General features: G+C 58.3%; 1 protein-coding gene across 2 annotated transcripts in view; it reads left to right on the forward strand.

The window, feature by feature from the left end:
• Positions 1 to 15424, forward strand: part of JPH3 (junctophilin 3) — an 85041-nt gene that overhangs the window by 26452 nt on the left and 43165 nt on the right. For both annotated transcript variants that reach the window (XM_055307074.1, XM_055307075.1), the window contains exon 2: positions 5675 to 6452. In XM_055307074.1, the coding sequence (XP_055163049.1) occupies positions 5675 to 6452 (778 nt within the window). The remainder of the gene's footprint in view (positions 1 to 5674; positions 6453 to 15424) is intronic.

Below are 15424 nucleotides of genomic sequence, written 5' to 3' on the forward strand. Positions count from 1 at the left end.
GGGAGGTTTCTGGAGGGGGCAGTATGGCCTGGGTTGTGGTGTTGGGCTATGGAGGCAGGTGTGGGGCTGACAGGCCCGAGGCCCTCCAGGCAGGCCTCAGGCTTGGCTCCAGCTGGGCCCACATCCCACTCCTGTTGGTGACTTTGGGTGTCTCTTTTGCCACAAGCCTCAGTGTTTTTTGTCAGGTGAGCAGAGTGTGTCTGGACGTCACAGCTTGTGTTCCATCCCCCAGCTCTCCTTCCTTTGCCTCTGGGCTGCTCCCCTGCTCCCCTGGGTGCCCCCCAGGACGACCTGGCCTCGCCCCACCCTGCCCTGGGCCCAGGAAGCAGCTTCCCCAGGCCGGCGTCTCCGCGGATGCTCAGCCCCAGCAGCCAGGCCGTGATGAAGGCTGCGTTTGCCACCAGGCTGGTCCTCAGGGCTGTGTGACAAGTGCTTTGGAAGAACTGCAGCTGACAGGCGAGGGTTTCGGTCAAACAGGCGTGTGAGAGGCCTGGAGGCCCTAGTGGGACTTCTGTAACTCTAGGAGAGCAGGCTGCCCGCCCAGCCCGAGGTGCTAGACGCTGAGGGCTGGGCTTGGACGGGGTGGATTCCTGAATCTGGAATCGCTGGTGCCCACGGCATGCCCGGCAGCAGCCCAACCAGATGTTGGACCTCCGTGGGGCCCCATGCACAGCATCAGCCTCACCTGAGGGATTAGGCATGCAGGAGCTCAGCCTGCACCCCGAGTCGGGAAGTTGGTGGGAGGTTTAGCACCCCACCCCCGCTGGCCTCATCCTGTGTGGTGCTCCCTGCGAGTTAGCCCCGCTGGCTCCAGGGGGCATCTTGCAGGTGAGGCCCAGGGAGGCTTGCCCGCTCGCCTGGGGTCCCCTTGGATCTCCTGATTCTGACTTCCAGCTGATGGGGATGGAGGGGTCAGTCAGTTATCTTCATTGTGGTGGGCAGGTGAGGGGGTGGCAGAGTCGGTGGGAGGGTCCCCTGCTTTCCTGAGCTGACTTGGAGGGTGGAAGGGATGCCCTCAGGGATCCGTCCACCTCTGGGTGTCTTCCTGTGAGGGGCAGCCCAGGGTCAGGGTGAAGGTGTGCATAGGAAGCTGCCTCTGCTCCAGGGCCCCTCCAGCATCCAGCGGGACAACACCTGTTGGGGCCACTTGGCTTCCCCTCGAACTGGGCACCCTGGCTCCTGCCTCTTCACACACAGGTTGCTTGGGGTGTAAAATGAAACTAAACACTGGGTTTAACAGTTTAATGGTGTGCAAATAACCAGTTGGATTCAAACAATCACGGGAATTGGGGTGGGGGAGCTTGAAATGAACCCTTTATCACCCTAGCCCGCCAAAGGACTGGGGCAGAGAGGAGGCTGGGAAGGAGGGTAGAGGGGAGCCTCCCCTTGGGAGAAGCCGCCTCCCCATGGCCTGCCTGGTCGCAGAGCTGGCCTGGGTCTGGTCTCTTGATGCCTACATGCCCTTTGCAGCAGATGCTCCCAGGCTGATCCTAGCAGAGCTGGTCTGCAGTTTCCGAGATGTCGAATCCAGTTTCTTCCTGACATTGGCCATACTCAGAGATGTGTTCCCACTGGGGGTAACCATGCAAATACAACCAAACTGCAGGCTCTGACCAAGGAAGGCTCCGCCATGGCCAGCTCTTCATGTGCGTGGGTGCTACCTACGGTCTGTGTACCATGTGGCGGGCACAGTCATCACCCCAGGCCGCCCAGATCGGGGCTCGGGCTGCCTGACTCATGGTGTAACTCCCCGGGCTCTGCTCAGCTGTGCCACGTTGGGCACAGGAGTTTTATGTATTTTATTTTATTTTATTTATTTTAATTAATTAATTAAAGATTTTATATATTTATTCGTGAGAGACACAGAGAGGCAGAAACACAGGCAGAGGGAGAAGCAGGCTCCTGCGAGGAGCCTGATGTGGGACTTGATCCTGGGACCTCGGGATCACGCCCTGAGCTGAAGGCAGACGCTTAACCACTGAGCCACCGAGGCGTCCCGAAATTAACCATTTTAAAGTGAACAATTCATGGGCATCTGGCACATTCACACTGCTGTGTGGTCACCACTGGTACAGAACACCAACTCATTTTCATCCCCCAAAATGAAGCCCTGTTCCCCGTCCCAGCAGCCACCACTCTGCTTTCTGCTCTGGATTTGCCTGCTCGGGACATGAAGGGTCCTTCTCCTGGCCTTTGCCCCTGTCTAGCCCCGGAGCACATGTACATTTTTTCCCCTGATCTGTAGAAGGACCTCAGGAGTCCCAGAGCTCAGGAAAACTACATCGAGTCCTTGCTTTTGCTCCACCGCCATGGGAACTGAAGTTTGCAGGGGCCGTGGCTTGTCTTGGCCGTGCTGCTCCTCACGTGGCCCCTAGAAGGCCAGTGTGGCCGGATGCGGGTGCTTGGGGAGAGGGGCGAGGATGGGGAGCCCTAGGTTCAGATCTGCCCTTCGGCTTCTGGCTGAGTGTGCCTGGGTGGGCCTGTGTTCCCTCACCTGCAGTGAGGTGCTCCTGGCTCCCTCAGGTTTGGATGAGGAATGTTGATAACCTTCGACACTCTGTATCCGTGACCCCCTCCATACCTGCACAGCTGCCTTCCTCACCTTACAGATGAGGAAACTGAGGTTCAAGGAGATGTTCCCAAGGTCACAGATCCAGAAAGCGTGCAGTCAGGACTCGAACCCAGGTCTGGCCCTTTCCCGACGCCTCCCCAAGCCCCTGCTGGTCACAGCCTCAGCCAGGCTGTGCATGAAGCTCCTGGAGGTGCCTTCACTTTATTAATTTTTAAAAATTTGGCAAAATAAACATAAAATCTGCCATCTTAACCACTTAAAGTATACAATACTGGTCCACACCTGGTCCCGGGGTCCTACTCATAACCCTGGCTGCTGTGAGCCACGGGGTCTCTGTCCCAGTGTGAGACACACCGGCACACCGCATGGCACGGAATCCACCACCACCTTTGCCCCATGACAGTCACCTGCTTACAGCCAGTTTGGCTCTGGGAAGGGGTGCAGTGGAGGCTGTGGGGCACATGGGTAAAACCCACATCCTACCCTCCCATGGGGAAGGGGCCATGCCTGGCTCATGCAGCCTGAGGTGGGAGGAGCTCTTGGTTGGGGCAGGGGTGGGAGCTGGGGAGAGGGTGAGGAGCACCCCTGCTGCTCTGCATTTGGGCCCTGGGCTACGTCCCTTTGTAGAGCATGCCCCCCACCCAGCTTTGGGGCTACCAGATGGCTGTCTGCTGTGGAGGTGCAGAAGCCCCCACCTTAGGGTGGGATTAGTCCCATGGGATTAGGCTAAAGCACACGTGCAGCTAAGACGCCCTCCCTCATGGACATGTCCAGGAGGACACTGGTCTCAGGCTTGGCTTCTAGAAAGTACATTTGTGGGGGTCACTTGTTCAGTGGACAGGCCACTGTCTGCTGGAGCACAGGGCTCCCAGGTCCCTTGCCCTGGCCTCTAGCCCCAGCTACATCTCTCCCCAGCAAGGCCAGGCATGAGTTGCCAGCAGAATCAGGTGTCTGGTTGTGGGGAGCTCGCAACCCACTTGAGCAGGGGACGTGTCCTGCAAATGTGTAAGACCCTCCAGAGCCTGCCTGTAGAATGCTGGATGTTGGCTTAAATGCTGCAAGTCCTGTGCGGGAGCATGGTCAGCTCTACGGGCTGGGGTACCTCGAGGTGTTACTGAGGAGGGGGTGCCAGCTGGGTTGGATTGGGTGGGATTTGAATCCCGGGGTCTCAGACAAGCCCGTGAAGGGTGGGGACCTGTTCTGACTTGGGCGTTGTCGGTGACTGTGATGGGCAGTGACACAACAGTGACTGAAGTTCTCTGGGGCCACATGGCAAGGCTTTGTGTCTTTCCTCTGGTGTAGGGCAGGCATGTGATGGAGAGGGCCTGGGTGGGAGATAGTAGGGAGGAGTTGGGAGTGGGGCAAACTGGAGGGGGCACCCGGTTTGGAGTCCATTTGCTGCTGGACTCCACTCCATTTTTCCATCTGAAAACAAAGATTTTTGGCTTGCCAGAGCCTTTAAATTTTTAGGAGAAAGAAGAGCTGAGCTTTTATGTGAAATGTTTTGAAATGTTGGCTATTCCAGTTTTTTTATAAAAACACCATGGGACAAATAAAGCCTGTGTATTGGTGAGTTTCTGGTTTGCAGTCCCTGTGACAGTGAGCTGGAAGCGTAGTGGGACAGATTCTCCCCATTTTCCCTGAAAAGCCCGTCCGGGGTGGGGACCCCATCAGTGGAGCTCAGCGGGGGCCCGGCAGTGAGTCCAGGAACGCTGGGGGCTGTTCTCCTCTCCCGGTGACGTAGGTCCCCTTCTGTAGACGAGGAGACTGAGGGTCAGAGAAGCTCCCATCACACAGGGGTAAGGAGAGCAGAGACATGAGCCTGGTTTTATCAATTTATTTTCCCCTTTAATTGTGTTGTGGTAAGATATTCTACGTATCATAAAATTTGCAGCTGTAACCACGCCTTACACAATTCAGTGGTGTTATATTCATGGTGTTGTGCAACCATCACCTCTACTCTACTTTCAAAGCTTCTCCATCACCCCAAGTAGAAACTAGTTCCATTAAAGGACAACTCCCTGTGTCCCCAAACCCCGCCCCTGGCACCTGCCATTCTTCTGTCTCTGAACCTGACTGTTGGAAGGGCCTTGTGTCAGTGTTCTCACATGGTGTTTGTCCTCCTGTGACTGGCTTGTTTCACAGGTTCCCCTGTGCTGTAGTGGGTGTCACTTTTAAGGCTGAAAAATATTCCATTGTTTGGATGGACCCCATTTGGTTTATCCATTTGTCCATCAGTGGACACCTGGGTTGTTTCCACCTGTCGTCTATTCTGATTAATGCTGCTGTGAGCATGGGTGTGCAAAGAGCTCTTTGAGCTCCTGCTTTTGATTCTCTTGGGGATGTTGGGTTTGCTGGTTGCAACACCTTAATGTGCCTCAGTGCTCTTGCAAACCCTTCTTGGATACCCCCAGCAGTTGGGAATTTACTGCCTCCCGGGGCAGCCCTTTCACACCGGGTTTGTAGCCGGGATCTGTGTCCCTGTAGCTGGACTCCCCCGCCCCATGACCTTTGGGGCCACTCACATAGCACCTGCTTCTTTCCTGCCCGCTGTGCTCTTCCCTGTCTTCTCAGGGTGGGGCCTCTGCCTGTGTGCAGGGAACTCTCCAGTTCGCTCTAGACTCAGTGCCAGACTCTTTTTTTTTTTTTATTTTAAAATTTTATTTATTTATTGATGAGAGACAGAGAGAGAGAGAGAGAAGAGAGAGAGAGAGAGGCAGAGATACAGGCAGAGGGAGAAGCAGGCTCCACGCAGGGAGCCCGACGTGGGACTCAATCCCAGAACCCCAGGATCATGTCCTGGGCCCAAGGCAAACGCTAAACCGCTGAGCTACCCAAGGATCCTTCAGTTCCAGACTCTGACACCTCGCTTCCCTTTCCCAACTTGTAAGAGAAAGAAACGCAACGGTGCAAAGCAGGACGAGTGCGTCTTCACCAAAAACCATGGGTGATAGAGTCCTAAAAACATGCGGTGGTCTGTCTGCCTCCCAGCAAAGCCCACCAGGTTGTCCCAGGACAGAAGCGTGAGGGCTCAGGCCACCGCTCCCGTCCTCCTTCGCGTCGCCCTCCAGAGGCTCACCTCTCTTTCCTTTGTGTCTGCAGGGACCTACCAGGGCCAGTGGGTCGGCGGCATGCGGCAAGGCTACGGCGTGCGGCAGAGCGTTCCCTACGGCATGGCAGCGGTCATCCGCTCGCCCCTGAGGACGTCCATCAACTCTCTGCGCAGCGAGCACACCAACGGCGCGGCGCTGCACCCCGACGCCTCCCCGGCGGTGGCCAGCAGCCCGGCCGTGTCCCGAGGGGGCTTCGTGCTCGTGGCCCACAGCGACTCCGACATCCTCAAGAGCAAAAAGAAGGGGCTGTTCCGGCGCTCGCTGCTGAGCGGCCTGAAGCTGCGCAAGTCCGAGTCCAAGAGCAGCCTGGCCAGCCAGCGCAGCAAGCAGAGCTCGTTCCGCAGCGAGGCCGGCATGAGCACGGTCAGCTCCACGGCCAGCGACATCCACTCCACCATCAGCCTGGGCGAGGGCGAGGCCGAGCTGGCGGTCATCGAGGATGACATCGACGCCACCACCACGGAGACCTACGTGGGCGAGTGGAAGAGCGACAAGCGCTCGGGCTTCGGCGTGAGCCAGCGCTCCGACGGGCTCAAGTACGAGGGCGAGTGGGCTGGCAACAGGCGGCATGGCTACGGCTGCATGACCTTCCCCGATGGCACCAAGGAGGAGGGCAAGTACAAGCAGAATGTCCTCGTGAGCGGCAAGCGCAAGAACCTCATTCCGCTGCGTGCCAGCAAGATCCGCGAGAAGGTGGACCGGGCGGTGGAGGCCGCCGAGCGGGCTGCCACCATTGCCAAGCAGAAGGCGGAGATCGCGGCCTCCAGGTAGGAGGGTGTGGCGGGCAGGGCTGGGTTGCAGGGCCTGGTCCTCTCAGCTATGCTGTCCTCAGGATAGGGACCGGTGTTTCTCGAACTGTGCTCCTTGGAACCAGGGGGCTCCTTGAAGTTTCTTGTGGGGGGGGCAGGCCATGGTTGGTCTGAGCGGGTTCTGGGCCCCCAAACAGCCTTTCCTGCAACAGAGCAGCATCTCCTTTGTTCCATGTGCTGGTGTTACTTGTGGGGTAGCAGGTGCATAAAGAAGGAGGGCTGTTCTGCTGGTGACACGAAGGTGTGACGGCCATGCTCCCAGCACTGCAGACATGTGAGGTTGGGGAGGAAGCTACGCTGGTTGTCTGTGGACTCAGAGACAGCCCAAACTGCACGGACCAGCTGGGGGCCCCTGGTACGGGGCCCATGTGATATGTGGTGCTGTGGGCCAACAACTGGTGTGAGATGCGGCCCTTACTGGGTTTGGGTTCAGCGGGGCTGCCGGGCACTGAGCAATGGGTCCTGAGGTGGCTGCTGGTGGGCACTGTGTTGGTTTCCAAGGTGACTTTAGTGTTGGGTACAAGCTTCAGGGCTGGAGGAAGGGGCTCAGGGCCCAGCTCCCCTGGAGCTGCAGGGGCAGGTGCATGAGCAGAGTCTGGGCCAGGTGAGGGGGTAGGTAGCTGTGGATGGACCTGGAGGGCAGGAACCGTCTGGTGCAGCTGGATGGGAGTCGCCCCATTGAAAGCCAAGGTCTCCGTGGGAGGCTGCACGCATTGGTTCTAGGGAAACCATTTCTGAGTTAGCCAGAGCTTCCTGCCGTCTGTGTGCTTTCCTAAGTCAGGGTGGGACCTGGGGGTCTGCCCCGTGGGGCTTGGGTGGTCGTCCCCAGGACCTCTTTAGAAGCTGCAGCCTGCCCAGGCCAGAGGCATCTGGGAGGACAGACCCTTGCGTCTTTCTGGATGATTTTGTGTCCCCAGCCAGGGGCTCACTTACAGCTCAGGCTGTCCAACCTCATCACTAATTAAAGATTTAGTTTATTTGGATCTGATTTTTCTGTGACCTTTGATCCACGGTAGAAGGAAAATGGTAGCCTGGGTTTATCAGCAGAATATGAGCTGCTCCCCACATCTGAGATTTTAGAGGGAAGGAAATCCATTCTGGGAAACCAAGACAAAGACGGAGCTGCTCCCTGAGCACTGAGGTCCCAAATTGCTCTGCTTATCACCCCCCGACCCATCCACCAGACATGTTCAGGCTCGGAAACAAACAGGACCAGCATTTATGATGACTCCCCTGGGAGATTAAGATGAAATCAGGTTTATTGGTTATCTTTTTCCATCCTGAATGTGACACTTGCTTGTACAGAACCTGGAATGTAAAAGGAAGAAGCGTCATCAGCTCTCCTTGGCTCCGGCGTCCAGACAGGCTGGCGTTTGTGTGTATTTCTTGCCTTCCAGTTGTGTTTGGTGTGGTTTGTTGGCATCCATCCATAAAAGGCAGTTACAGGGCTTGGGGAAGCGTGCTCCAAGGTGTGGGGTCCTCGGAGCAGCGCCTGTCTGGCTGCAGGTCCGTTCTCAGCCCCTGGGTCTGTGAGGCAGCCCCAGGATGTAGCCGACCATCTTCTGCAGAAATGACTTTAACGTCCAGCGGCCAGGAAAACTTGATTGGGACTGAGGCCTAGGACGCAGGGCAGTTGTCCGACAAATCCCACAGAGTTCATGCTGTGAGCAGAGTTCAGAGTCCACACACCTGATGAGCTCCACTTAGGGCAGAGTGACCGCCTCTGCCCATGACAAAGGTTCAAGAACTCCAGTGACAGCAGCTCCGAGTACTGGGGGCTGGCTGGCTCAGGGGGACCGCAGACACCGTCTGGCTTAGGCCCATCGCTGCTGAGCAGCCTGGGGCGGGCACTTCCCCTCTCTGGGCTGGGCTCCCTGTGGAAGAATGGGATAATGTGGCACACAGTGCCCTCAGCCCATGTGGGGCTTGGCCCAGGCTGTGGTTGCTGTACCAGCCCCTCTACCCCCAACCCTGAGACCTTTTGGGGATGTGGATGTGCCTGCGGTGTGATCCTGAGCCACATGGGCCTGCTAGTGCCCAGGGTCACCCATTGGAGGCAGGGGTGACAGTGTCCTGTATCCCTACAAATAGAGATGAGGATGAGCCTCCTTTCCAGGCTGCAGGATGGAGCAGTGCTTCCTGCGTTTTTCAATGGGCTTAGATTTGGAAAAAACAGGGCATGAGCATCTGTCCTCGATAGCAAAGCCCGCAGAGGAGAGCTGGTCCACGCCCAGAACCCCCGAGGCCCACCCTCCACTGGAGCATGAAAGTGGCCTTGGCGGCTGGGAGGTGGCTGGCCCCAGGTGGGCTTTGGTCATGGCTGCTGCCAAGAGAGGCCAGGCCGTGAGGGCTGCAGCAGAGAGGGGCCGCCGCTCCCTCCTCAGGGCCCAGCTGGGCACAATTACTGAGCCAAATCCATAGAGACAGTGTGATGTCTCCTCATCAGGGCGCCCAGGCCCCTCCCTGGGGGGACAGCTCTGTGGGGACAACTGCCGAGGGGACAGGGACATGGGCTTTCCTGGAAAACACCCTTGGGGGGTTGGTGGCACCCAGAGCTTGAGTTCTGAGAGGTGGTCCTGTGTTTACCACACAGGTAAGCAGTCAGCGGGGTCGGGGGTGTCTGCAGCCTGGTTCTCGGCCCCCAGTCTGTGCATAGGAATCACCTGGGGCCCTAAGGCCCTGGAGCTGCTGGTTCGGAGGGTCTGGGTGCGGCCTGAGAACCTGCATTCCGCAGGAGCCTCTAGGATGCTGGGAACTGCCAGCTCTTCCGTGTGGCAAGAGGCCCACAGGGTGGAGGTGCTGTAGGAGACAAGTAGGGGAGAGTGTGCCCGATGGTCGGTCTGGGTTGCGATCAGAGCAGAAGGTCCTGCTGTCCTTCCCCTGTGACTGCCTGTAGAGTCCTCTGCCCCCATTGGGATGGCTGCCACCCTGCCCTGTCAGTGACTGAGGGACCCCTGAGTACCCTTGGAACCTGCTCCAGGCGGCTTGTATCCCGTGAAGCATCCTTCACAGCACAGCATACGTGTCTCTTTCGCACCTGCTGCATCTCCATCGCCCCTCCCGGTGCCCGTGACAGACATAACTGGTTGATCACAGTGCTCCTGCAAGCGCTCTGGCCTGGAGGACAAAATGTGACAGCTGTGATCTCACCAGAGGAGCTGGTCTTCCTGAGGATCAGCCCGGGGTCTGCTTGGAAGTCAAAATGCAAACCTGTCCCCTCCTGGCGAGGAAGGATGCCTACAGGACACCTGGGCCAGAGGCTGCTGAGCTGGGGGTGGGCCTGTCCCTCCCTGCTCCCCACAGGGGTACCCTGGGGACACAGCACCTGGGCTGCTTGAGAAGGTGGCCACCAGAGTGCAGTGAGCCCCCTGCCAGACGAGGGTGGGGAGGGGTCCAGAGCCTGTGAGTGTTAGGAGGGGCTCGATGGTGGTCGTGAGGGGCCCCTCTGTCTGCTGCCTCTTTCGGGGTACCTCTCAGATGCTATTGTGAAGAGCTGTCAGTGGATATGCAAAGCCCTCACATGGGCCGAGGGAGCTAGGCTCCAGGCCAGGGGTGTTTCTGCCACTGCTGAACCCCTGGTGGCTGGGACGGTGCGTGGCTCGGTAGTGGAGCATCTGTGCAATAGCCATGCTTCGTATGAATGTATAAGTGAAGGAATGAATGGTTCCCTGGGGGCTGGGAACCTGGGAGTGTGGTAGTGGCCACGGCCTCCTGGGGAGCTAGGGTCACCCCAGTTACGTCGTCCTTTCCCAGGGGACCACAGGAACCCTTTTGTTCCTGGACACCCATAGATTCTGGTGGGTCCAGCGAGGCAGTGCCTCCTGGCAAAGTTCAGAGAAGCAAGAACTGCATTTTCCTGCAGGGTTACTTTGATGTCCCAGTTCCCGGGCCCTGACATCCTGCAGATGGGATCAGGTCCTGACCATGGGGGCTCACTGTGCATCCATGGGTGGGTCACCGGCTATGCAGGGGGGTGGAGGTAGGTTCCCTGGCTGCATCCTGCACCGTGAGGATTACATGAGATGGTGTCTGTGCATTGCTTAGCATGGTGCCGGGTGTGGTGGGCCCTCGTGCAGATGAGGATGAGAACTCACAGCATATGCCCCCCCAAACACCCCCAGGCACATACACCAGAGACCCCTGAAGGGGCCAGGTGTGCCTCTGGGCCTGCTCCTGAGGTTAACAGTGGCTGGTCAGGGGATGGAACGCCAGGACATCCTGGGCAGGAGCAAGGACAGTGACCCAAGTGCTCTCTCTCCCGCCCCCTCTTCCTGGTCTGGCTTCCCTCTGGCACTCCACCTGCAGCTTGGTGCCTGTAGCCAGCGGTTTCCTGGCAGTGGCCGTGGAGCTTGGGGTGAGTGATGAGGAGGTGCGGGGGCAGCTGTGCTGTTCAGGAGGGGCTCTGTTCCCTCGGGAGCAGCCCCAGATGGGCCACGGTGTGTGGGTGGGAGGAGGGGCTGTGCCGGGAGGCCCTGGGCTGGGGCAGGTGTCCTCGAGTCTGCACTGGTGGGGGTGGGAGGTGCCCCGGTGGTGGCTGGGTGACTGAGGACACCTCTTCCTGTGTGCTGAGGCTGGCCGGATCATACTGGCCGCGAGCAGGGCAGACAGGGGCAGCAAGACATGGATGCTGGACTGAGTGAGCAGAATTGCAGGTGGGAGGAGATGGGAGCGTCCTTGACCAGGCATTTAGATGGGAGATGACATTCCTGCCACACTGGCAGCTGGCCCCTCGCTCTGGCAGACGGGGCTCCCTGACCACCACGTACTCAGGATCCTCCTGCCAGGCAGCCGGCCCGTCTGAGGCAGGAGCTGTCCCTGCCTGCAGGGTGGGGACGTGAGCCACGTGGGCAGCGTGGCCGAGAGCCGGCCCCCATGTTCAGCGGGCAGTGGCCCAGTCAGGCCTAGGTGCATGCCTCCACCCTCTCCTTCTCTTGCCCTTTCAAGCCTGACCGAAGTCTGGGACCCCTGAATACGGGGGCGCTGGCTAGGCTCCATGAAGCACCCTCTAAATACAGTGTTGCCACTAGGACAGGAAGGATTTGGTGCCCAAAACCTCCATGAGGCCTGCTCCAGGAGGGGCTTCCATTCCTCCCCACCCCCCCCCCCACCCCGGCCACTTCTTGAGCACCTGCTGTATGCCTGAGCCGAGCTGGTGTCTCTGCAGCCGGGCCTCAGGGCACCCTGCTGGTCTGCCTTCAGCTGAGCTCCGTGGCTTCAGCTTCCGTGAGGCCTGGATCTGCCCCGGGCCGTCCCCAGGGCTTGGGTGCAGTGTCGTCGTCATCATCATCATCATCATCATTGGCCAGGAGATTACCTGGGGGCATCTTTCCTTCTTAAAGGAAATGAAATCTTTCAGGATCTGAAACTGGGGGAGGATGTGGCTTGTTTTTTTTTTTTTTTAATTTCTTCTTGAAATGATATATCCACGCAGAAACAGTAAGGCAATAAAACAGATTGGTGTGGTGGTTGTGTCCCACCAAGACCAGTTCATCTCCTTAGAAGGAATTACAGCGGTGGTCCCCCTCATCCTTGAGGGATCCCTTCCAAGACCCTGGTGGATGCCTGAACCCATGGATAGAACCAAGGTCTGTGCGCCGTGTTTTCCAGGACTCTGAACCTGTGAGGAAGCTCAGCTGACAAATGAGGCAGAGTAAGGGATTTATAATAAAAATAAAATGGAACGTCGACAACAATATACTGTAACAGAAGTTGAGGGAACATGGTCTCTCTCACCCTTCTTCTGTGGCGTGGGACGGGGACGTGCCCCCGTGGGGAGATGGAGTGCGAGGAATGACGTGGGTGTGTGACAAAGCTAAGGCCGCCTCTGACCTCTGACCTCAGGGCAGAAGGGGGATTGCCTACTTCCAGACCTTGGTTGACTGTGGGTGGCTGAAACCATGAACAAGGGAGGACAAATCTGCATCTTTTAAGTAGTTTCCACACCCATCTTGGAGCCCAACTCGGGGCTTGAACTCAAGACCCTGAGGTCATGACCTGAGCTGAGATTGAGAGATGGATGCTCAACCCACTGAGCGCCCCCCCCCCCCCGAGGTGCCCCAACAATCATACATTTTTTTAAAAGATTTTATTTATTTATTCATGAGACACAGAGAGAGAGAGAGAGAGGCAGAGACACAGTCAGAGGGAGAAGCAGGCTCCACACAGGGAGCCCGACGTGGACTCGATCCTGGGTCTCCAGGATCACGCCCTGGGCTGAAGGCAGCGCTAAACCCCTAAGCCACCCGTGTTGCCCCATTCGTACATTTTTGTCCTACTTTTTTCCTTGTCTGTGCAGATAGAGGTCTCACACCCTCGTGGTTTCCTGTTAGTGATGGGACCGTGCTGTCCGTGGCCCACTTTTCTCCTCACCTATGTCAGGGACGTCTTTCCGTGTCAGGATATCCAGACCTGAGTGTTTCTCTGATGGCTGCATGATATTCCATGACATGGACGCACTGTATCGGTCCAACCCTGACTCTGTGAATGGGTTTTGGATGCATCCGGTTGTTCAGTCTTACAGATGAGGCCGCAGAGGCTGTGCTTGCCGCCCCCTTTGCTGCTCACTTGCAGATAGATGCGTACGTTTAAAGTCCGTGGTAGATGCCATCACATGGCCTGGCAGGAAGGCTGCCCTGATTGACCCTGGCTGGGAGGGAGGGAGGGAGGCCCACAGCAGGAGGTGGGGTGGCCTCAACAGACTGCTCTGTCACAGTCAGAGCCTGACCATGCCCCAAAGATGCCGTCCTCCCAATCCCTGGACATTGTGAGTTTGTGACCTTCCACGGCAGAAGGGGCTTTGCAGATGTGGGGAAGGATTTTGAGGAGAGGGGACCATGCAAGACGGGGGGCACTGTGATTGTAAGCGTCCCTTAGGAGGTGCACGTGGGGTCAGGGTCAGAGGGCTGATGGTGGAGGCCCAGGTGGGCAATGCGGCCTTTACTTGCACTGTGACTTGGGCCCCCGAGACCCTGGCTTCTGCCCTCCAGGGATAGAAGCCAGTCAATGGGTGTTAAAGTCGCTGCATGTGTGGTGATTTGCTGCAGCTCCTTGGGAAGCCTGTCACTCCCTGCTCGGCTGAGGGCAGGGTATGTCACCCCCGGTCCCCTCTGTAGAGTGGGCATGCCCATCCCTTCCCTCCCCGCCAGTGCCAGGCGGCCGGCTCTTCCAGGCCCCACAGAGCCAGGCTCTCTGTGCAGGGTACGTGAGCTTCCTGCCTCCGGGGGAGGGCCCGCCACCTGCTGGGAGAGGCCTTCTGGTGGGCGAGAGCCATCTGTTCCGGCTCTGGCCTTCCGACATAAAAACCGGAGGAGACACTGGGGAATGGGGTGCACATCCTGGGAAGGGGCCGGGGCCATCGCCAGCCACGCTCTCACTCGGGGACAAGAGGCTGCTGCTTCTGGGGCTGCGTGCGCCCTCCCCCTGTCCCGGGAGGCCGGGGGCTCTTGAGCGTGGGCCTGGGTCCAGGGTCCTCCGTGGCGCTTCATGGGGACGGGCTGGTGCCGGGGACGTGGGGCGCGGCTCCTGCCCACACCCCTGCACGCCGTGCCTTGCCCCATGGTGCCTCACCCGTGCACACAGGGTCAGGGGATGTGGGCTGTCAGATGTGATCAGGCTCGTGGCTGCACTTGTGCCACTTGTCAGACAGAATGCACACAGCCTGTGACTCAGCCCCAGGCAGCGTTCCCACCTGGCCCTGAGACAGGCACCTTGGATGACACGGGACACAGGAGCCAGCCGCACCGGCCAAGTCCAGGAGAGCCCTGCGCTGGGGGGCGCAGGCCCAGGGCAGGCCTGGGGGCCATTTCACGCGTCCTCCCCTGACCTGGCCACCTCTCCAGGGAAGCAATACTTCCTAAAAGGCCTGGAGAAAGGGACTGCAAATCGGTGCCCACAGTCCATCCCCAGACTTGGTGACTATGGAGTATTGCTCCTCCGTGGGACCTGCAGCTCTCCTGCTGCAGCCAGAGCCCGTTTCTTCCCCTTGGAGAGAAGCAGTGAGTGGTCCTGCTGTGTGTGCAGAGATCCGGCCTCCGGCGAGGCCTGAAGACTACCCAGGCTGTGTCTTCAACTCTGTAAATGGGTTGAAAGCAGCAGGTGCCTGGTGGCGTCGCAAGGACAGACAGGGGACACTCAGTTGTCTGTCCCTGGCACGTTACAGCAGGCAGGGAGAGAGGGGCAGAGTGGAGTGAAGCCCCTGCCCTTGACCCCTGGGTGGTCACCGAGTGTCCGTGACCCCACCTGAGTGAGGCACGTGCACACTTGGCACCCAGGACACCCGTGTCCATGTTGGTCAGACCTGAGAGTTTAGTTTTACTGGAGTTTGTCTCAGTCAAGCCTGGAATCCTGTAGGTGCTTGTGGCAAACTTCACATTTGTTTCGTTTGTTTCTCGTTCCAACCACCACCACCCCTGGCCGTGCCCTTTGCCACGGACTTTGGGGTCCCTGTACCTACAGTCTCAGTCATGTGCCCTGTTTGGTCAGTGGGATGGGGTGGGAGTAGCAACCAGCCCCAGCTAGGCCCTTGTGTGCTCTTGTCAGCACCATGACAGCATGACCCACAGACCCTGTCCCTGGGGATGAGAGACCCCTGGAAGACCCCAATGTATGCCAGCGAGAATAAATGAGTATTTTAAGCCACCGTCTTTGGGGGGGGTTGTTACACAGCATTGCAGCTGACTGATACAGCCTCCCATGGGTGGTTCTTGAGGGAGAAAGGAGCATCTCTGCTGTGTTCCTGCCATGCATGACTGTTGGTCCTTTTGGGGTGAACACTCCTGATTGTCCCCATGTGAGTGTCCCAGGACCACTATGACAACGTACCACCCACTCAGAGCAGTGGGGCCTGAAACAACGGGAATCTGTTCTCTCCCAGCTCTAGGGGCAGAGGCCTGAGATCAGGGTGTAGGTGGGGCTGTGCTCCCTCTGGAGGC

The sequence above is a fragment of the Nyctereutes procyonoides genome, unplaced genomic scaffold (assembly GCF_905146905.1).
Source record: "Nyctereutes procyonoides isolate TBG_1078 unplaced genomic scaffold, NYPRO_anot_genome, whole genome shotgun sequence".
NCBI lineage: Eukaryota > Metazoa > Chordata > Mammalia > Carnivora > Canidae > Nyctereutes > Nyctereutes procyonoides.